This window comes from Dermacentor albipictus, chromosome 1, assembly GCF_038994185.2.
Source record: "Dermacentor albipictus isolate Rhodes 1998 colony chromosome 1, USDA_Dalb.pri_finalv2, whole genome shotgun sequence".
NCBI classification, from domain to species: Eukaryota; Metazoa; Arthropoda; class Arachnida; order Ixodida; family Ixodidae; genus Dermacentor; species Dermacentor albipictus.
Genome location: NC_091821.1, coordinates 362,885,999 through 362,909,935, shown reverse-complemented (window position 1 = coordinate 362,909,935; position 23,937 = coordinate 362,885,999). Strand labels below are relative to the sequence as shown.

Below are 23,937 nucleotides of genomic sequence, written 5' to 3'. Positions count from 1 at the left end.
TGAATTTGACTGCCAAATGCATGTGCAAATGTGCCCCTAGCCAAAAGAAATGACAAGCCACTTCAATACATTTTCTACAAAAAACATACAGCGAGCTACTAACCTACAAACTAACTTAGTAAAAGTAACCCAGAGGAGCCACAATACCTCTATTCTAAGCAGTAATTAACAAGTTGCAGAGACTCCTCCTATAACTAGCAATGAGGTCAGAAGGGCCTTGCAAGACATGAAACAAGGGAAAAGCAGCAGGAGACCATGGAATAACAGTCTACTTAATCAACAATGGAGGAGACATGATTGAAAAACTGGTGGCTCTCTATACAAAGTGTCTATCGACTTCAACAAGAGTCCCTGAAAACTGGAAGAATGTATGCATTATACTAACCCACGGAAAGGGAGACATTAAAGAATTGAAAAATTTTAGGCCCATTAACTTACGATGCGATTATATAAAATATTCACCAAGATAATTTCCAATAGAATAAGGCCAACACTGAGCTTTAGGCAACCAAGGCAACAGGCTGGCTTCAGAAAGGGATACTCTACAATGGATCACATCAATGTCATTAATCAGGTAATTGATAAATCTGCAGAGTACAATCAGCCTCTCTATATGGCTTTCATAGATTATGAACAGGCATTTCATTCAGATGAGATACCAGCAGTAGTAGAGGGAGTACGTAATCAAGAAGTACAGGCCGCTTACGTAAATATCTTGGAAAATATCTGCAGAGATTCCACAGCTACCTTAATTCTACACAAGAAAAGTAGGAAGATACTAATGAAGAAAGGGGTCAGACAAGGAGACACAATCTCTCCAATGATATTCACTGCGTGCTTTGAACAAGTATTCAAGTTATTAAACTGGGAAGGCTTATAAGCAAGGATCGATTATGAATATCTCGGCAACCTTTGGTTTTCAGAGGACATTGTTCTGTTCAGCAACACTGGCGACGAGTTATAACAAATAATTGAGGACCTTAACAGACAGAGTGTAAGATAGGGGATAAAGATTAATATGCAGAAGATAAACACAATCACTAACAGCAGAGCAAGGGAACAAGAGTTCAAGATTGCCAGTCAGCCTCTAGAGTATCTGAAGGAGTACGTTTACCTAGATCAATTAATAACAGGGAACCCTGACCATGAGAAGGAAATTCACAGAATAAAAATGGATTCGAGTGCATACAGCAGACATTGTCAGCTCCTGACTGGAAGCTTACCATTATCATTGAAAAGAAAGGTGTACAATCGGTACACTTTACCGGTGTTGACACATGGGGCAGAAACTTGGAGACTGACAATAAAGCATGAGAACAAGTTAAGGACCACACAAATAGTGATACAGGTATAGCCGTTATTCTAATTGACATTAACAGAAAAAAATGGAGCTGGGCAGGTCATGTAATACGCAGGTTAGATAACTGCTGGATGATAAGGGTTACAGAATGGGTGCCAAGAGAAGGGAAACGCAGTTGAGGATGGCAGATGACTAGGTGTGGCGATGAAATTGGGAAATTCACGGGCACTAGTTAGAATCGGTTCGCGCAAGACAGGGGTAATTGGAGATGGCAGGGAGATGCCTTCGTCCTGCAGTGGACATAAAATAGGCTAATGATGATGATGATGAAGTTTATTAACGAAACTGACTTTGTTACAACGCAGCCTCTAGCAAGCACCTTTAATGGAGTGGTATCAAGGGTTCAGAGCAGGCAATGACAGTATCCCAAGCTTGGGGGGGGGGAGTGACCCTTTAAATTTTTAGTACAGTGGTAAAATCAAAGTAGTCAAACGGGGTTGTATTCTCAAGTGGCCACTTTCAGGTATAGCACTTGCAGTGTACGTCCTAGCAGTAGAAGTGAACAGAATGAAGCCCGCTTCTAGTTCAGTACACCTCATCTCAGCAGTGCTTTCACAGAGCATGGTGTTTTGCACATATTGAGAATTGTCAAATCTTTGTATATGCAATGCAGCTTCCAATAAATGCTACAAACTGTGCTACAAGTTGGCAATAAATCTGTCGTCAAAACAGTGTTTTATGGCTTTTGTTGTGGGCACCTCTCGTGTGCTTGTTGTTTGCTCTTGTTCAATCACAGCTCGATATCAATACTCTGGTATGTTTCAGAGCACACCACTCAAATGCTGCATGGAGCAAAGAATGGCGGGTGATGCAATGTTGAGCCGGCACACCCTCCTTCCCCCCTCTTAAGCAGCCCATAATTATCATCAAATGCAAGTCTCACTAATGCGGTTAACATTTGCACTATATAAGCATTTTAGCTTTTGTTACAAATGAGTGCACCAAGCACATCATAATGAAATCTCAATTTTAAGAGAGCGACAACTTGCAATGAGAGTTCTTCACATGCGAAGGTCTACCAGCATGTAGAAGATAAGGCAGAGGAAAATGTTCGATCATTAATAGGGCCAGGAAAGCAGCCACTAGAGGCGCCGCTGCTTTAGACTGAAAGAGAGAAGTTGTGCTTGGCGATCACATTAATTAATGGCTACTGCATCACACCGATCTGCAAGTGACTGTCATGTGCATACCTTCTGTTGCCGTCAAGAAGCTGGCAATGTACCAGTTTTCGTCACAGCACGAAGCAGCACTACATTTCCCCAACACTCAATAAACAGTATAAAAAAGTGCCACACCAATGTGCCAAGCAAGCACAATGGACTTTGTACAATGCTGCATAAAGACCCTCAATGGAGATTCCAAATAAATTTTTTATGCAACCAGCTCTACTCCCACTTTGATTCTACAATTTGGATAATGCAATAAGGAGTGTAGAAATCTACTTGTGGGAAGCATATTCAGTCAATAAATATCAAGACAAAGAAAAATAAAAGGCAACTTTCGACTCCATAACCTTGCTTTCCTTAACCCTCCTACGATGCGATTTGCCAGCACACCACCACACTGAATACATATCGAGACACTTGACAGACCACAGCAATCAAGATAACGCCAAATTGTTTCGTGCATGTTGTCGGGACATACAGTATAATTTCAAATTAAGCTTTCTGTACCAAATTGTCTGTTACATCAGATGTGGAACTAAATATGTTTCTAAACATAAATGTCAAACATTTATTCCAAACTGCTGTTACGCTTGGTGGCCCTTCAAAGCCTGCACGAGGCACAGAAAATTGCCATTGTGAGATGTATTTGCACTGCATACGAGGCTGAAGAAAATCTAAATTTCAGTAAAATGTGGCGCGACTGAAGTCAATTATTTGGTGCATCAGAAATAGATATTAATTCAGCACCAGTGCTGGTATTTGTGGATATCTTTCTCCAAGATGCCATCGCAAGCTAAAGGAATCATCTAGCTGTACAACCAAGTGTGCATGCACAAATGCCAATTATCAGTTAGCAGCATGTAGTTTAACTTCTGCATCACTGAGATTCATATAACTCCACTTTCATTTTTGCATGAAAGCAGTGGTTACCAAAAAAAAAAAAAAAAGATCTGTTGCACAGCCAGCTTCATGGTTTCTATGCAGTTACCGTAACACTAGTTCATTTATCAGAACCTACATTTAGTAGCCAATTGCATACCTATTTCTAATCAGTACAGAAGTTATGCTTATTGCATTACGAGTGCGCACTTTTATAGCATGCAACCCAGTCTTGCAGTGCAAACAGCAGACAACCTAAATTTTTTTGTAAGCTTGTAATTTTTGCTGTACCCATCACAAGTACACCACTAAAAGACCTGTGACGTATGCTAAAAGCTTTCATAAGCCATGCACAACCCAGCCACCACCATCCTCTAACATTTCAAGCTACAGCTGAACGAAAATTATAGTCTACGACATCGGTCAATACAGCAGCTCGTCCCTGTGCAACTAAAGAAGCATTTGCACAGTTGTACCAGCCAATTTGATAATATTCATGATGGCTTGATGGAGACTGACCTGTACAGTACCGAGGAGCCACAGTACCTCCATTTGCAGCAGCAATGAACAGGACACAGAAACTCCTATAGCTAGCTATGAGATCAGAAGGGCCTTGCAAGACATGAAATGGGGAAAAGCAGCAGAAGATGGAATAACAGTCTATTTAATCAAAAATAGAGGAGACAAGTGAAAAACTGGCGGTTCTCTATATGAAGTGTCTATCGAATTCAGGGGTACCAAAAAACTGGAATGCAAACATTATACTAATCTACAAAAAAGTAGATGTTAAGGTATTGAAAGATTACAGGCCCATTAGCTTACTTCCAGTATTATATAAAATATTCACCAAGATAAACTCCAATAGAATAAGGGCAACACTGGACTTCAGTAAACCAAGGGAACAGGCAGGTTTCAGGGAAGGATACTCTACAATGGATCACATGCACGTCATTAATCAGGTAATAGAGAAATCCACAGAGTACAGTCAGCCTCTCCATATGGCTTTCCTAGATTACAAAAATCCATTTGGTTCAGTAGATACACCAGCAGTCATAGAGGCATTACATAATCATGGAGTACAGACCGCCTACGCAAATACCTTCGAAAATGTCTACAGATTCCACAGCTACCTTAATTCTACACAAGAAAAGCAGGAAGATACCCAAAAAGAAAAGGGTCAGACAGGGCGAGACAATCTCTCCAAAGCTACTCACTGCATGCTTGGAAGTATTCAAGTTATTAAACTGGGAAGGCTTATAAGCAAGGATCGATTATGAATATCTCGGCAACCTTTGGTTTTCAGATGACATTGTTCTGTTCAGCAACAGTGGAGACGAGTTACAACAAATGATTGAGGACCTTAACACAGAGAGTGTAAGAGTGGGTTGAAGAGTAAAATGCAGAAGACAAAGATAATCATGAATAGCCAGGCAAGGGAACAAGAGTGCAGGATCGCCAGTCAGCCACTGGAGTCTGTGAAGGAGTATGTTTACCTAATTAACAAGAGGGAATCCTGACCATGAGAAGGAAATTCACAGGTTAGAAATGGGTTGGAGCACATACGGCACATTGTCAGCTCCCGACTGGAAGTTTACCATTATCATTGAAAAGGAAGTTGTACAATCAGTGCATTTTACCAGTGCTGACATATGGGGCAGACTTGGACACTGACAATAAAACATGAGAACAAGTTAGGGACCATGCAGAGTGATACGGGTATAGCCGTTCTTTTAATTGACATTATGAAAAAAAAATGGAGCTGGCCAGGTCGTGTAGTGCGCAGGTTGGATAACTGGTGGACGATAAGTGTTACAGAGCAGGTGCCAAGAGAAGGGAAGCGCAGTCGAGAACGGCAGAAGACTAGGTGGGGCGATGAAATTAGTAAATTCACGGATGCTAGTTTGAATCGGTTGGTACAGGACAGGGGTATTTGGAGATCGCAGGGAGAGGCCTTCATCCAGCAGTGGACATAAAATAGGCTGATGATGATGATGATGGAGGCTAACTTCAATATTGGTGTCCACCAGGAAATATGTTCAGTGGGCAGAGAGCAGGCGTAGTGCAACTTAGTGGGCAGAGCTCACACTGAATTTTTTTTTTTTTTGTAGCTATAGCTAAAGAGTACTATTATGTGTACTCTTTTTGTGGCCCAAAATATGACATCAAATGTCTGTAATATTGGCCTCCATGAGAAAATCCACGGTGCACAAGGACAATTGACAATAACGACACAAAGACTGGAATGAAGGCATAGGGCTTTAATGGCAGCTCAGGCGACGAGGGCTGAGGCTGTGGATGACTCGTACCTCCAGGTGGGAGCCAGGATACGCTTGGCCTTGTAGTAGCGCACCAGCCTGTGGATGCGGCTCTCGACCAAAATGAGACGGAACTTGGAGTCACGGTCCTTGCGGTTGCGTTCAAGGTGCTTGCGGATGGCCACCGCCTTCTTAATCAGGGAGTACAGGTCCTCGGGAAGGTCAGGGGCCAGGCCCTTGCCCTTCAGGATGCGCAGGATCTTGTTGCCTGTCACCCAGCGTACCTGTAGTTGCCAGAGCAAAAGCAAAGCACAGTTAATCCATTTTGCCTTGTTTGTTGTCACTAATACATTAACTTGACATAAAAATTGTAACAGCGCAAACACATGCAACCACAAAGTACGAAGGACAAGACACAAGCGCTACTTTGTGGTTGCATGTGTTTGCGCTGTTACAATATTTATGTCAAGTATGTACCAACTCGCCCAGAAAGAAGATTTAATAATACATTTACAATCATGGGAAGCTTATGCCATTCTGGAAATTTCACTGAAGTGAAATTCCACTATTCTGCTCTTCTTTGAGCCAGTCAGAGCATATGTGACCCCCACTGGAGCCACTCACAGAGGATGGTAGTACTTGAAAGAATCCAGAATAAAAGTGCAGTTTTCACAAGACACTCTGCTGTTACAAAATGGAACAGCCTCTTTCTAATGGACATCATCATCATAGGCCTCTTATAGATGAGCAAGTCAGTCCTATAAATTGCTGCAGCTAATTTCCAAGTTCTGATAACAGAAAAGTTCCGTCAAATGAGCTGACTCACTGATCCTCAGCTGTGCTCTAACAAGAGCCGCAAAACAGTGTTGCACATTAACGAAGTATGCATACCTGCCAGCTCTTCAAAATTTTTCATTGAGTTTATGAATTCAGGATCGCTCTACGATTTAACGAATGTTGCATCAATTTTACGAAAAATGAACTATGTTCTCGAAAAGCATTTGAACTATTGGGGCAGGGAAATACTGCAAAAAAGAAATTGTGATGTTACCTGCATTGCCTTCTTGTGGCAGCACAAGTTATCATATGCCGTAGAGATATTTGCATAGAATAAGTGAGTGAGCGAGAGGGAAAGCTAGAAGAGGAAAGGCAGGAAGGTTCACCTTACAAGTGTTCGGTTTGCTACCCTACACTAAAGGCAAGGAAAAGAGCAAGCAGAAAGAGGAAAAGAATGTACAATGCATACACACGGGAGGATGCTGAGAAGGTTCGTAAACAATCACCAAGATCGGTGCATTTCAAGAACTGTACTAGTGCACAAACAGCTTTTTGTGCCAGCAACGGATGTATCGGCCATGGTCTGATTATCTTTGACTTGGAAAACAGCCTGCAGTTCAGCCGGTTTAGTTTTCGGGAGGCAGAGAGGCACTGGATGCTGTGCTGAGAACAGGTACACAAGTGCTCAATGGTTTCCTCGTACCTTCAGGAGTCGCATGTTGAGCTCTCAGCCGTTCCAATAAGAAAATAAGTGCTTGTAAACGCCGCCCATAGACATACATGGTACAGCAATGTTGCTTCTAAGTCACCGCAAAAGTTACTGCAATCTAAAAAACATGCTATGTTTATTCCTGCATACCCGCCAACATAAAGATTTGTAAATTCATAAGACTATCACGACGAGGGGAGAGGGGAGCACTTGTTTTTTTTTTTTTTTAAGATTAACCTTTTGCAACAAGCTTACGTTTTCACAACCACAAATGAAATCTGTGTCTTGGAGAGTAAAGAGTGAAAACTCTACTGGGGCACAATTTATTTTTGCAATGATTTTGCAGTTGCCGACTTTGCCTGCTTCAGAAACTTATCCATGCAGGTTTGCTCAAAGCAAGTACCATTCTGGTGCCCCTTGACCATCAGCAGACTTTCGAGTGTTTTCTCAAACACAGATGAGCGAAACTCCGAGTTTTGTTCACAGTGCTGAATATTCTCTCACATTCAGCATTGCTGTGGGGAATGGAGCGAATACCCACCATAACCATTGAAATTCTGTGCAAACTGAGCGATCCATCGACACTCCGAACGCTTCCTAATTGCGACCACTGCACGTCGCACCTTGGCTCATTCAATATGTTGGCTATAACCTGATATGCTTGCAAGTTGGCAAGTGACTTCAAGTGCGTCGATTGCTTCTTTGTTTAGTTCGCCACTCTGCTCGGGTAAGATGGCAGGGAATGCCATAATAAAATGACGTACGCTGTTGAATGAAGCAGTTTCCAAAACTTGTACTTGAGCTACTTCAGCCACCATAACATCGAGTCCTTCTAGCGGTGTGGCAAGTGTAATCGCATGCTGCCGTTAAGTGCAGACGTACAGCAGAGAACTGCTCTTTCTCAATGCAGCTCTTTGTCAAGCACAGAGTAGGTTGTGCTGCCAATGACTATGTCTTCATCACCTTTCTGGTTCTCTGCAGCTCCATAGTCAACTTCCAGCAATGAAATACATGCCTTGACAACACCTGGGCGCACAAATCTAGTCAGGAGATTCTCAAAAAGTGGTTCAAGAGGCCCCTCAGTATATGAATCTGAGCAGCCTGTGCCTGAAGAAAGCAGTTTGCCTTCTTGAAAAGCAGTATAACATATTGGAGAAAAAGAGAGCATGCCCTGTTTAGCTCCGATGACAAAAAATAAAACAGGTGCTCCTCACGGGTCACTTGGTTGGCTTCTCCAGAATCCTTGGTATTAAGATTCAGTTTTTTTGCTTGAGGTCCAAAATGAGCACCTTTCTTCTTTAGCAAAAGTTCATCGCCGTCGGTGTTTTTATCCCCAAAGCCTGTAGCAGTCTTGTGAAGATGTGTAGCAGACTTTGGGGTCAGTGCAGGGTTCTTGGGGGTTTGTGAGGAAGTCTTCGAAATTCGGTATGACTCCAAAAACCAGCTCTGCTTGTTGCACTGCTTTTTTCAACTTAACAAAGAAGCTATTTTTTTTCTAAGAACCAAATAGAAGTGGACAAGTAGCATCTTCTTCCATCTTATAATATCGCTAGTTGAGCAGTCATCATCATCATCAGCCTGTTTCATGTCCACTGCAGGACGAAGGCCTCTCCCTGTGATCTCCAATATCCCTGTCCTGCACCAAACGATTCCAACTAGCGCACGTGAATTTCCTAATTTCATCGCTTGACCTAGTCTTTCGTCCTCGATTGCATTTTCCTTCCCTTGGTACCCATTCTGTAACCCTAATGGTACAACGGTTATCTAACCGGTGCATTACATGACCTGCCCAGCTCTATTTTTCCTTCTTGATGTTAATTAGAATATCGTCTATACCCGTTTTGCTCTCTGAACCAAACCACTTTCTTTCTGTCTCTTAACGTTATGTCTAGCGATCTTCGTTCCATCACTCTTTGCACGGTCCTTAACTTGCTCTCAAGCTTCTTTGTCAGTCTCCAAGTCTCTGACCCATATGTCAGCACTGACAAAATGCACTGATTGTACACCTTCTTTTTCAATGATAATGGTAAGCTTCCAGTCAGGAGCTGGCAATGTCTGCAATATGCAATCCAACCCATTTTATTCTTCTATGAATTTCCTTCTCATGATCTGGCTGGTTAGTAGTGAGACAATTATAATGAGTTGCAAAGTTATCGGGCTAGCACTACAGGTTCCCCCACTTAATTTAATGCAAGTGCCACTCATTTAACCCAAGCACCACTGAAATTATTTCACATGTCGGCAAAATTAATCCAAACATCAGTTAATTTAATCCAAGCATAATGCAATTCAATAACCTTTGAAATTCAAGGCAACAAATTTTGTAAAATATTAGGACTTAATACCTTCAAAATAAAAGGGTAAAGCTTTTGCAATACAATTGTATGCCCCGCAGCTTTCTTCAAGATGTGACCAATGACATCTCTTGGAAGTTTTTCTTCTTTATTATGAGTGACACAGCTGACGGCATGCAAGAATGAGTTTGTCCGCGTGAGATCGTGGTCATGGCTATTGTGGGGCTGCTCAACTCTCACATGTTCCCTCGTATGTTGTTTTCCTCGCATGTCTCGCATCTCCTGTAATCCAGCTTCTCCACGTGGCTTGGTGCCAGCGGTTGTCGGTCGGGCTGCAGCGCATTACAAGATGGCACTGCTAGCGCCACCTAACGGCGGAGTTGGTCGGGCGCACCAGACTTTTCCTCTTTGGCTCGGGATCGGCAAGCGGCGTGGACGTTCTGTGCGCGCGCCGATCCATGCTTCTGCAAGACCGTCTCACGAGGCCTACCTTGGAATGGATGAACATGATTGTTCGAACGTGCCACAGTTCCCGTGACCATACGTGCAAACGACCAGGCGTTGGTGTCCAGCATGGGGCAAACATATTCGCTCGCTATGCGGTCGTGGCGAGTTGGAATTCCGCAATTTGTCGCATGCCCATCGGCATATATTGTGGATAGCAACTTGGCTAGCAGGCATTAGTCTATAAAAGGCGTAATAAATGGCCTTGTGGTTTGCACTACTGTGTTGTCGTTCCTTTGTCACAAGAGCACTGGTGAGAGCCCCACACTATAAAACAAAACATTAATGAGAGAAAATAGGGGGAAGGTGGGAGTCGGAAATTCAAGACGATGAGCAAAACGAGAACGTGAAAGCGGGAGCCAACGTTTTGACAAGTGGACTTGTCTTTCTCAAAGCCAATCCAGAGAAAACAAGGGGAAGGCGGGAGATGGAAATTGTGAAAGTGGGTGCCAACATTTTGACAAGTGGATTTGTCTTCTTCAAGGCCTTGAAAAAGTCCACTTGTCAAAACTAATATTAATGAGCGACTCACTGATAATCACTAGGCACTGTTAGGCTTCAGTCCCTAGTGAATATGATTCACTAGTTTACTGCGATACCCATAGCTTTCAATAAAACACCTTGTCATTGATACCATTCAACTGCTCATAAAATTAGCAATTAACTGCATGATACAGCTGATAGGTACAAGTCACTACCGTATTTACCCGCATAATGATCGCACTGTTTTGTCAGAAAAACGGACGCAAATTCAGGGGTGCGATCATTACGTGGGTTAAATTTCCCGCAAAAAGAAAAAATTTTTTTTTGTCCCGCATTTGCTGCGGGACACCAAAACAAAGATGGCGGCCGGTGGAGCAAGCCGAAGGCGCCGATCACATTTTTTCCCCCTTTTCTCGTGAGTACATTACGTGCATTGAAACAGTTTTTTCCATATCCGTAATGAATAATATCGCTAATATCGGCACGTTTGCGGCAATAACGTAGCCATGTCCACTTTAGGGGACAGAAACAGATGGGCGCGCTTAGCTGCCAGTGACATAGACACACATGGCCGGCATGCTGCGGAAACTGCGACATCTGTCTTCATTACTATCCTAATATGGCACGTTTCCGTTAAGGGTGGGTGAATATCTTAGCTGTATTACAAGCGTTGCGTATGAATAGGGTACACTTATCAGTGTACCCTACTATCAGTATAGGGTACACGTATCAGTGTAAACGTGACTATTATCGTTGCCGCTCGTGATTTGTTGCATGCCCACCAGTGCAGATGAGAAGAATCAAAAGGCACGTTTTTTGTTGTTGTTGACCACAACCATTATAAAGCCTACACATAATAAAGGCAAGCTTGGCTGCAGCTTTTTTTTTAGTCATGGAAGTGCAGAAAGTGATGAAAGTAATGAAATGAGGCATTTACTTAAGGATGTTTGGTGCGTGCAGACCGCTTGGTTTGTCTTGAAGAGTCGTTCGCGAAGCATTTGACAGAAGGTAAGCGCGATCAGTATTAGCTAGAGTTGGCACACGACATATCACTGCGACAAGTTCGGGGTGCGATCAGTGCACGGGAAATTTTAAAAAATCGAATTTTGATGACAAAATGCAGGGGTGCGATCATTATGCGAGTAAATACGGTAGTGGTCACAAGTAAAATACAATAAGCACTTCAGTATTTTTGCTATTTTACACACCATAATGTGATTTACATCAAATGAAATGTCATAAAATGAGTCAACTGTGTCTACAAGGAAGTCATATAGAGGTAGCTTTCATTCGTGAACGCCAATCAAGCTGTAATAAAATAAAATTAGTACTTTTTTCTTAGCACTACTCTATGACAACGCGAAGTCATTTGTGATCACTAGTAATGCACACAGTGCAATGTTCTACTTTCATGCAGAATAGCATCGTGGATATCAATTGAAAACTCATTCATATGGCAATTCAATAAATATAACATAATCACTAGGAGATGCTTAGTCAATTGCTTAGTCCCCCTTAGTCACTAGAGATGGTGAATCACGTTCAGTATAATAGTCGCAGCCATCATTTTTGCACATCGTCATCAATGGAACTTAATAAATGAGCATTTCATTTTGTTAACATTGCTAATTGATAAGGCAGTCATTACTGATCACTAGTGATAAGCTCAGTTTGGTGTTCTTGAACTTTATGCAGCATAGGTCATGAATTGACCTGACTGGCGCTTGGATTAAATTGAGCAGGAAAAGCTATAGGACGTCTCAGCAAAGTCTCTAATTGTGTCCCAAATTAACCATTTCTCTCTTGCTCAAGCTCTCGTTAGTATTGATGCCTCAGCAGTTTTCAAGTATTAATCTATCACTTTAGCTTGATTTAATATTTGCACTTAGTGTGTGATAAGTGAAGTGCGTGAGGAGAATGCAGTGCTTGGAAAGAAGGAAGGTGACAGCGAAGTGTTGCTTCCCTCATCATGCAGCGATGAACTGCCTTGTGGGACTGCACCGTGTTGTTCATATTACCTGCAGCTGTCACGACGAAACATTTGATTGTTAGTTACTAATGTCCATCTTTTTCCCACGTTGTGCATGTCAACGTGAACAAACGGCTTCATCCTATTAGGGGCTCTGAGGTTCTGCCTCGTTGACCCACACCGAAACTAAAAAGAATTTGCATCGCAGTGTCCCTCCAAGTGGGCATCAACTACAGCAGCTATATTAGATAATACGCCACGTCGCCTACCACATGCCCCCTTGAGGAACAGCAATTCTGAAAGTTCAAATTTAAATTCAAGTTTAAGCATTAAATAAAGAATAGAAAAGAAGAATAGAACGTGTTGGTGGTGTACTAATGCGTCCTTTTTTTTTGTTCGCATTTTAATTGTGGTAAAGCTGCAAGGGTGCTTTCAGTGAAAGTAGTTGATGAGGGCGCACAGGGTCGGGCCAAACATCAAGTGCTCCACAAGTACAAAGCCACAAGACAGTGTTGTGTTGTTGGTACTGTGTGTTGTCCCTAAAGCACCACTTGGTTTCCCAAAATATTCAGGGGCGTGCACGTACCTGAGCCACACCGTGAGAATCCCTAAGGATGACACCAATCTGCGAAGGTGTTAGGCCCTTCTTGGCCAGCTTGTAGATGTGCTCCTTGACATCATCTGGAGTGAGCTTGAGCCACGTGGGCACGCTCCGCCGGTATGGCAGTGCCGACTGGGAGATACCTTTGCCACTACAGTGCATACGCCCCATCTCGAATGCCTTGTGCTACGCAACCCTGTAAATCAGTCAGAGCATGTGAATGTAAAGCAAGCCACAACAAAAACATAACTGGCGCTGGGCATCAGGTCTGCTATAGAGCACTTAGAAAAACGTACACAAGATTAAACAGGGAATGTTACTTGCATGCGGTGCAAATTGTGGAGATGGAAACAGCACATTACACAAGACATGGGCCAGAATAAACTAAATTTCTGCTCTTCTTGGGATACATTCAACATGAAATTAAAATAATATTTAAGCCGCCAACGAAGAGACAGCCAATGCGGTACTGCATGCTTTCAACTGATGTCGCTCCCATAAAGCCTGGGAGAACGGGGGGGATGGCAGGAGAAAGAAATTCAAGACGATGAGCAAAACGAGAACAAGGTGAAAGCAGGAGGCAACATTTCAACAAGTGGAATTGTCTTCTTCAAGCCTTTTTTCAGTCTTCTTCTCATAAAGCCTGTTGCACATGGAACGCTTTTGCTTGCAATTTCGCACCTGCGAATTCTGTGGAATTTTTCGTTCGACGTTAGCAGTGAACTTCCTCTACCAAATCACTCGTGAAGGTGGACGGGGTAGCAATAACATGTCACGGTGACCTGCCAACTTGCTTTTTGTATTTATAGAGTAATGAGAGCAAACACGAAAAAGCTTCACGAAAACAGTTTATAGTATGCTTCACTTCGTTTTAAGTGAACTGAATAAGCCAACGGCAACAATACAGGCTCACTCAGTGCATGCAAACGCGATAATCGCTGTCAGTGCGGTTGGTGCATGTGAAACTGAATTGCGAAGTCAGCATATGCGAACATCGTAGTGCAAGATCGCTTTATGAATGCAGTTGAGAGATAATGCGAATACGCAGCAGTTCATTTTCATCGTATTCCAGCTGCAGCAGCTGGGGAAGCAATTTTTACCATTAAATGCAAATATAGACTGGAGGTAACAGCACGCCTTTTCTTTATCATGTATCCTACTAGCAGATCTATGACAGAACGAGACGGCCTGAGGAGTCTGCTCCGACCAACCTTTTTGGGAAACGATAGCTCCTAAACCATAAAATTGGATCCAATAGCGGCAGCGCAAAATCCAGATTAGTTGTAGTTGCAAAGCGGACTATGTAACTAGCATTAGATCCCTTTATAACATCCAAGCTCGGTAAACGTGAGAATTAGGGTTAGCGCCAAGCGGCACATCCAATCTAGCGAAAGCACATCCCTATCTCCAGTCAGGCAAAATACTAGCCAATACACTCCTGCTCAGTAATCGATTCTTGTATGCAGGCTAACGTTACAGGGTACACAAATAAAATTTCATAACCGCTGACAACCGCTAAAGACATGTTGGAAAAAGAAGCCAGGTAGACCTCGAAGCCTAGGCCTATGCGACATTCCGCCAATCAATTAACAAAAACTAATTAGTAATTTTTGTCGACAAATTCGTCCACTGTAATGACAACATACTTTGCCCAGTGATTCTTTCAAGCAAATGACATTATGCACGTAATTTAAGTGAACACTTACAGCGTCCGATAGCACGCGTGTCGCACACGCGAAGGAGTCGGTGAAAAAGAGACGTTGCCAGACTCGCCGACTCGTCTACAAAGGAATGCCTAAAAGTAGCCAAAAAGTGTTTGCACAATGCCAAGGCCTTTTACTACACATGTCTAAATTATTACTTCAATTTAGAAAAAAAAATTATTCAGTAATTGTTATTGCGTAGCTTGCGTGAATATATTTGTACGTATGATAAGTTTTAATGTTTCCGTACATTTGATCACAGGCTGTTTCCCAAAGTTACATGGAATATCCGAACCATAGAGTTTTTAACAATAATTATTGTATGAAACTCTATCATCTAAACCTTCGAATGTTCCAAACTCTACGGTTCCAAACTGCTGCCGTTTCGGTTGCTGTTTCAGTTTCAGTTGGCTGGTAGCATAGAGTTTCTCACTACATAGAGTTTCTCTTGGTGTTATAGTGAGAAACTCTATGGCTGGTAGAATCACTTCATGGACGGATAGATGGAAAAACTTTATTGGGAGTCATACGCGATTATCGCACAATGGGCCGCTCCCACGTTCTTATTTTATATGTGAATTTATGATCGCACTTAGCACATTCTGAGTATATACTCAAGACAAATCGTAACACGCCCCACAAGAAACAGCAGAGCACCAATCTCGAAGCCTGCGCTCTCGCACCCAGTGAGTTACGTCCCGATGTCGGCACTTGATAAACACGCAGTGCCTGCATTTGGTTTTATGATTTTTTTTTACGAACCTGGCCATAACGCTACATAGCGCGACGCCCAGTCGCACCTGCGTTTATTTTCCCCCCTCCGTGATTTTCCCTCTTTCCGTTAGGACCCTTACGTAGGCCTAACGCTGCTAGATCGGTTTCGGTTACAACCTGCATTGTCGTGAACATGAAAACATTCGCGCTGCCGATGGGTGAATTAAACATGTATGCGGAACAGCAAGAGAACGCTGATTATTTCGCGGGTAGGTGTAACTAAAACACTTACAAATTGATGTAATGACTAAATCGAGAGCCATATTGCACGATATATATATATATATATATATATATATATATATATATATATATATGTATATATATATGCCGAAATATATGGTCAATATTCTAAGTTGTTTTAATGTTACTAAAGCCTCAATGTATAAACGACGAAACATGTGGCTACATTTGCATACGACTTGTACGTGACTCACCTTCACGTATTGTCGGGATTTCATTGAGCGCCGTTAACGTGCATTGCTAAACTATGCTTTTATAAAAGAAATGTTCCAATTTATGGCCTCCTGCATTTTATCCAACAGATATTAGATTAGGCAAATACTTCAGAAGTAGCTGTCACATGCCCGTGTAACGAGCAACTGTTCTATGGCATGCAAACATTACAATTGTACGCCACTTTCCCCTTTTTCATACTACTTGCAAAGAGGCACTGCCATGCTGTAACACAAGTCATACGTGTTGTGTAGCGTAGTCTCACTCCACCCTGGCTGTGACTGTGACAAACAAAGCAATAGTTCAGCTATTTATGAATATTCGAAATCTCTAGCAAAAATCGCACGCCAATGTTGCGAGTCAAATGAAACGGATCTGAGAATTTGATATTAAATGTATTAATATATTTCATTATGCTTGAACATCGGAGTCTACGTTCCTGTATTGGGCGTCAGTGTCCTCGGCGTAACTGAGAGAAAGCGGAGTGTAGTGGGGGATGAAAGACTGAAATTTTGCATTAGGGAGTATCGCAATTGTCGGCGAATTTTTTTTATACAAGAAACTAGCTTGGTTTCTCCTTTGTGAGGGATGTAATTTATTTTGCTAATTTAGTTTTTTTTATTTTTACATTCTTTTGTAATTATTTAGTGCGACCTGCATATTTATTTGCTGTTCCTACTTGCACTCTATTCCTTGCAGTTTCTTTTAGTCTTTGTGGCCTGTCACCTTGCTGTTTCTTTACTTCCTTTTCTATCCTCTCCTTAGTAAATATTAGGTGGCCTATGTGCCACTCTCGGTGGCAATTGCCAGCCTGCTCGTTCCCTGTCTCTCTCTCTCTGTGCTTTGCATGTGTTTTAATATCAAATAGTAATAAATAGTAATAAATAAATAAATAAATAGTGTATAGCAACATATTGAAAGCTGCCCGTCGTGCACAGGGTAAATCATTTGGTCTACTGGTAAATCAAGTGCCCATAATAATCAATTCATGAAGTGCAGTGACCTTTCACTATATCTCACTTACAAACTGCCCCCAGATGAATGGACTTCCAAATATCTCTGCATGTATGCTTGTAACCCTTGCATGTTACCTCAAGCATTTTCACAAAACTGCTAATGTTATGTAAAAAAAAAAGAACTATGGTGCCAGCTTAATGCATAATTGTGCCCTGTATAGTATGTGGCCTGTGTAGCACAGGGCACAGCCAAAAGAAAACAAGCACATGATGCAACTGTGAAGATGGTTCTTTAATAGCTCATTTATGCACGTAATGCTGCGAACTGCTGGAACACCTCCAGCACATGAGGGTCAATGTCACTGGTGAACAAAAGCGATTCCAATGTGCTCACATATTTGAAGACATGTTCATGGTGCTGCAACGAAAGGTGGAACGTAAGATTAACAATTTGTTGCCCATACTCTTACTTGCCAACTCCGTGCACTGCAGTGAAACGTACTGAGTCAGGTCAGTCAACCAAAAAAGGCAACCAGAAAGGTTATCTCACTGTCTGCCTCTCATCAACCATCGCATGACACTGACTGAATGGAACCTTCACGAAAGAATCAGTGGCAATATATGTGCAAGGCTCCTCCTTTCACAGAAGATGCAACTAGATCTCGCCACTGATTCACTAACACGAGCCACATGGAGTTCAGGAGACCTTGTAGAGAATTTGACTGCCATTGATCCAAGCCACATTTTATGGTTAGACTGCACTTGAAAATGACAAATAACACTCGTACAACTTTAGCGCTTCCTTTAGTTTGAACATAGCATCATTCGAAGTGACCTCACAAACCATGTCAGGGTCTGAATTAATGAGAATCAAGTTATAGTGTACTAAATATGACATCAAAGCAAAGAACACACATTTCCATATGCCTTTATCATAATTATCTTTTCACTGCATCTTGTTTCAGCCTCCACTTAAAGGTCTAGACAATTGTAGGAACCAAAAGCAAGCAGAAATAGTAATATTACAAAGAAAAACTGCAAGTAAATATTGTGAAGCTGCACAAATTAATGACAAACTGCAATGAAGTTTGACCTTGGCTTAATTTGTCACAAACTAGTAACATATGCCATTGAACCAATCTTGGAAAAGCTGCATGGCTGGCAGTGGCATAGTTTTCTTGTCGGCAGTCTTTAAACAGCACCTAAGCAAACGACACATGGACGCCAATGACGCTTATTATGCAAGTACCAGCAGGCTACCTTTGAGATGGTTTAGTGCACCATGGGCACCGAGCATTGAGGCTGGCTTGTGTCACCGTGCACCTGGAGTTACTTCACCAAAAGAGATCAAATGGACATGTGGTTGCCTCAGTGTCTCGGTGACAGGAAGGCTCGTCGCAGCACCGCATAGTATTTATGCTATGCAGTAGACTCAGCTACACACAACTGCATTGGGCATAGCGCAACATTTTCTATGTGCATGACAGGACTGTAGTACGCTTGTACTCGTGTGCTCTAGTCTGGCCGTGCTATATGCTGCAGACTGGCTTTGTCCTGCACCAGCTTGACCAATGATAGCAGCCAAATTCAGAATGTGCATTTTGAAGTACTATCAATAGCTGATGAGAGGATTTTAACTCTAGTGGCCCCTCACAACACTTAAGAACTCTCGTGCATTTGCTCTGATGTTAGAGTTTGCTGATGCTGCCAGCTGGACTCTTTTTCTATGCTCCCATGCGATGCCTGTCATGGTTTCAGCTGAGGCAACCACCGCTGGCTGCATTCCTTTTGTTTTTGTGACAAAAGGCAAAACACAGATCAACATTCACACATATTTTAAAGGTATTCTAAAGCTTTATTTGCTGCCCTCAACCCTGTCTCATTTTGATGGGTGGTGTTGGACTTCGCAGCAGGAAGGCGCCCCAGCACAACAATCGAAGAGTAAATCAACACCACAGCAGCAGCGGTGTCGCGCTCTCACTCCGGACTTCATTCCAGCTGAAGAGTGGCCAGCGAACTACCCAGACCCGGTGGACTTTTGTGTTAGGCTATTTTTGAAAAGGAGGCCCGTACTCTTTAACTCAGCTATTGGTGGCCCTGAAAGTGTCGCTGGAGCGAGCATGGAGAACATTTCCCTGGGGATACCTTGCAGGCCATTAATGAAGTGTACCCAGAACATTCAAAAACGGAGACCGAAGACATTGAATAAAATGTTTTGTGTTGCATTCTTAATATAAGGGGTAAATACTCTACAAAAAATTTCACACACTTTTTATTCCCAAACAAAATATTAGACCTAAGCCTTGTGACAATATTTATGGTGCACCCTGTACCATTCTGTACCATTCTCTTGATACAGTGGGCTAAATTTTGCGCCATTTGTAAAGCGCAACTATAATGCTCTGGAGCACTTGTATTATATTTAATTTACTGCAAAGGCTGTAATTAATCCCCATACTTTGTACTTTGCCTACATTACCCATAACATTTTCCTTATTTTCACAAAACATCACGGAGGTATACCTCGTTTAATTTACCAAATACACCACAGAAACAGACTATAAAACTCGTATAACACATTAAGATTTGGAGAAAGTGAGGGTTGAGTACCTATTTTCAAAGCTCATAATTACACCAGAAATGCTAAAATTTTGCCACACATTACGCTTAACCTGCTCCCTGCTTTCACCACATATAAACTCTCGGGTAAGTAGGGTTCTTTTGGAACACTAGAAAACACAGCCAGTAACGGCCAGATAATGCCTTCGAGTACTTGTTTAAGGAGTTTTTCGCATAGGCTGTAATTAATTGGCGCTCTCTAAACACTGCCCACACATCACACATAATATGTCCCTCATTTACCCAGAATGTCAACCTTATTGAAAGAGTTCTTTCAGAACATTGGCTGAACTTCCTGCACGGTTAGTAAAATATGCTTACGAAGCTTTCAGCACATGTAACCCATAACATAGCCCCAATTCTCTGCAAATGTAGAATTGCTAATCACTTTGCTTCTTTCAGGCCGCGAGGAAAGTTTGTGAGAGTTTTAATAATGCCTCTACACAGACAAAAAATGAAGGTTTAGTAATTGTCATTTAGCCCTTATTTAACAAAACACTTCTTTTTTTTTGCAGGCATGTGATGAATAGGTGAAAGGTGATTATGGCGTATCTATCCTTCTAAGAGCATGCCAGCAATTCATTGCTCCACCCAAGCGTCTCGTGCGGAGTAAATATTCCGCAGAGTTACATGCGACATAAGCATGTCACTTATCACAAGCCCTGTTAAAAGGAAATGAAGAAGGCAATCAAACGGAGGAAAGGTAGGATGTCTACACTCCCTGAAGTGCCATCTTACTACATCAATCATATGGTGGCTATTAGCAAGTACTGCTAAACGCTACCGCTCATTGGTCAAATCGGTCTAAGAATCTTCAAGGGACACTAAAGGCAAATATTAAATCAAGCTAAAGTGCTAGGCTATTGCTCAAAAATGTCTGACGAGTCATTATTATCCAGGGCAGAGCTTCGGAAAGCGAGGAATGTAAATGACGGACGTGATTTGGGACTCTACGTGGATATTCTATTAGTACTAGTTCGATGGTGTCATAACGTCTTATTAACAATGCGTCTCTAGTACTCAATTACTGATAACAAAGAAATGTCCTTCTATTGCATTACAGTACAGAAAAAATGCTACTGGTCCACTTTCATTGAATTCTCGGGTAAGAAACCCTTTAATGTTACCTTGACAACAACACAGATGGTCAAAAAGTTTCATTTTCACTTGTCCCCTTGTTGCCTGCCCCGACACGATTTTGCAGTTTTGGTGTTGAGTAGTATTGCACTGGTTTTGTTGGCTCGCGACTCATACTAACTGCAAGCAGCAGAAAATGTGGTGTTGTGCTGTTTCCTACTGGTTTCTGGTCACACTTTTGTGTTTTACACAAAAAGACTGTAGCACCAGCTCTTGGATGCTGTTTTACTGACCAATGACAGTAAAGGGCGGTGATGAAATATGCAGCATCACATCACCACCTCGCTCGTGGCAGGCGATTGTCTTTTTTTGGCATGAAACAAGCACTGTGAGGTTTCTGAAATGGTACTATACCAGTCCACAGTCACTTAATATTTGCCGTTAGTGTCCTTTTCAATAGGAGGCAGAGCACCTGCCTCCTGAAAATATAGTGTCTCTATCAGGGTGTCTACCAAGTTGACATCTACAAATTCCCTGAGTGACAATGAACTTTGTATTATGTCAAGACGGGCTGACATCATGTCACCCGATGCTGCTACTCTCTAGTAAGCATGTTCAAAATAAAAAAAAGGGACTTAATTCAGTTTGAATAGTAAGGAGTAGTGTTTATTTTATTAAAAAAGAAAACACAAAGGAGGGCTTAGTAAAATGCACAGCGAATAAATTATCATCGAAAAAAAAAAATGGTAAAGCCCATTGAAAATTGAGTCAAGCATTTTCAAATACGAATAAAAAGAGGTGCATACAGAAGCAAATATTTTCAACTATAAGCTATTTCTATCAACTGATAGCAAGCTCATTGGTATGAGGCCTGAACTTTGACACAATTGAGATTCTCTCTCGGCAGCTGGATAGTCAACCTCAGACACACTCGCTTGCTGCAGACAACGCCTCAGTGTTGAGTCTCCTGGCTTTAAATTTTATTTTGGTTTGGATGAGGGACACCTGCACCTCAGCGTCAGCCAACACTTTGTTTTCTCAGCTCAAACTCCTTCAAAGAAGCGGCGGCACGCTTCCTTTGTTGTTCATCCCCCATGTTCATCCTTCCTATGCATGCCCTACTTCCGGCACGCATTCACCTCACGGACCATATGAAGCATCCTCTTGGACAGTTGTAAAGTCAACGCCCAATTTTTTTTACTCTTTAAGGGACGCAAAAGCGTCCCAAAAATCGGGCAATCAGAAAAAATGAATGCATGCCTTTTACTGCCCCCAAGGGACTCAAATTGCAGTAGGCACGTCCGAAGAATGCTCAGAATGACTGCCAGTACACTTATTAGGTATATCGGTGCTCGTAATGTGACAGGAGACCGCGTGTGCACGCGAGTATAATTAATACCTACTGCGTCCAATGACAATTGTCTCTCCCTCACTTAAGCTTTACCGCAATACTTTGTGTATGCTTCACTGCGTCACATTTTTGTATCGAGGCGAAGCTGACTTTCAGAAACTGGCATTGTGCAACACGCCGTGCTTTTAGAGCTTTGAAGCCAATTCCGAGAATTACAAAGGCAGAATCGGTGTTATTGCTGACAACGGCGAAGTCTTTCAAAGAAAACCATAGCACCGAACGGTAAGAAGCTTAATAGCAAACGTCGAAGCAGCTAGGCTTAGCATTCCCGCGGTGTTCGCTACAGCTGCCAGCGGATCTGCGTGCGAGAGTGCCGGTTTGAGGCGGCGAGGCAAACAAAATGGCAGCGGCGGTGCCTTCGATTAATGCTGTTTCAGACCTGCGATCACAGCAAAAAGTCCTGAAAATCGGATGGTGAAGGGTTCTTGTGTCCGAAATTTCAGACGTTTCTATACACTGATTCTATCGGGTACGTGGTGGTGCCACGAAACAGTCCGAATTATAGGGCATGTCACAAAAATCGGGCGTCCGGAAAATGTGTCGTTGGCTGTACACTGGCAACTCTTCCAGCCGACGACACAGCGTCAAAGACAATTCTTTACAATTTATCTCTGTTACTCAAAGCCAACATTAACACGACTTTCGTTCCCTTTCAATGACATTACAGCTAATTTTTCCCGATAGAAGCACAAATTCCCTGAGTTTCCCCTGAGTTTTCCCTGAGTATTTCCAGACTATTCAGAATCCCTGAGAATTCCTAATTTTCCCAGTTTTCCAGTTGGTAGACACCTTGCCTGTCTGGGAAGACTAATCCACCATGGTCATGCACAGAATAGTTCTACATTTCAACCCTTCAAGCAATCTTTTGCTCTTAAATGAATGCTGGGCAGTCTAACAAATGATGTTGCATGTCCCCATAATTGTGGAAAAACTAATACAGTGGTGAGGCTGAAAGTTCGATCTGGTGTTGCCATACCAGAATTTGCACCGACAGCCTACAGATACGCCTACAGATACGGTATAGTAGTGATGCTTCCGATGAGCTGAGTCCCTTGGCTACACATGACTGGTAAGGTAGGGACCAATTCTCATACCTGACTACAGCACTCATACCTACTACATACCTACCATCATACCTACCACAGTCATGCATGTAGTACAATCCATGGGTTTTAATTTCTGCAAGGAGCTTGGAACAAATAAATTTCCCCTTGAGTAACTCTACCTGGAAAAATACTTCTTGCAGGCGACCCAGCGTCCAACGAAACCAATATGTCTGGAAGTTTGTGCCTTCGACTTCACACTGGCCAATGTGCTCGGTCAAAGTCATGATGAATCTCTGCAAGAACGGCAACAATGTTTATTTTCAATGTCATGTGGAAACCACAACTTATTACAGAGCAGTTGGTGTTTAAGCAAAGATTTAGGCAATTCTTAAAAACATTCAATGACACATAGCTTATTCGTGCTTATGGACATCAGAAATAGTACAACAGTCGCTGAGTAGCTATTTAATGTATTAAAACACATTAAACAAACTTCAATAATTCCCTTGGGCCATAAAGTGCAATTGCAGAATTGAAGTTGGTCTGTGCTCAAGGCATGTCCTCTCAGTATGAATCTGACACTACCACTAGTTTGGAGATATTCACCTACAGAATTTGCCACGAAATACACATAGTTTTGACCCGAAGTGCAGAACAAAGGCTTGGTAGGCATTAATTTTATTTATTTAGAACAAACCGCAAATCTTATCTGGGAGTGTTGCAGGAGGAACACTAAATAAACAACATAGTGCTAAGTTGAACCTCGTTACATATAACATAGTTGAAACGGAAGCCGCAATTTGAATTGAATGAGGTTTTATTATTAATATACGAGGTACAGTACAAGGAAATATTATACAGGAAGGTCCCGAGTTCAAAGACTGCAATGGGACCTCTT

The 23,937-nt window shown here is 42.2% G+C and overlaps 2 protein-coding genes across 2 annotated transcripts in view; both read right to left on the bottom strand.

Moving 5' to 3' along the window:
- Window positions 1-5,648: 5,648 nt before the first annotated feature.
- Window positions 5,649-14,808, bottom strand: RpS13 (ribosomal protein S13). Its single transcript, XM_065443532.2, has 3 exons — window positions 14,704-14,808; window positions 12,983-13,193; window positions 5,649-5,944 (listed from the first exon to the last, which is right to left on the bottom strand). The coding sequence occupies exons 2-3, from the start codon at window positions 13,166-13,168 to the stop codon at window positions 5,675-5,677; spliced, it is 456 nt and encodes a 151-aa protein (XP_065299604.1). The 5' UTR covers window positions 13,169-13,193; window positions 14,704-14,808; the 3' UTR covers window positions 5,649-5,674.
- Window positions 14,809-17,159: 2,351 nt separating this feature from the next.
- Cbp80 (Nuclear cap-binding protein subunit 1) overlaps window positions 17,160-23,937 on the bottom strand; it is an 82,717-nt gene continuing 75,939 nt past the window's right edge. Inside the window, exons 23-24 of the mRNA XM_065443531.1 lie at window positions 23,219-23,332; window positions 17,160-17,304 (exon numbers count right to left, since the gene is read on the bottom strand). Of these exons, the coding sequence (XP_065299603.1) occupies window positions 17,191-17,304; window positions 23,219-23,332 (228 nt within the window). The 3' untranslated portion in view covers window positions 17,160-17,190. The remainder of the gene's footprint in view (window positions 17,305-23,218; window positions 23,333-23,937) is intronic.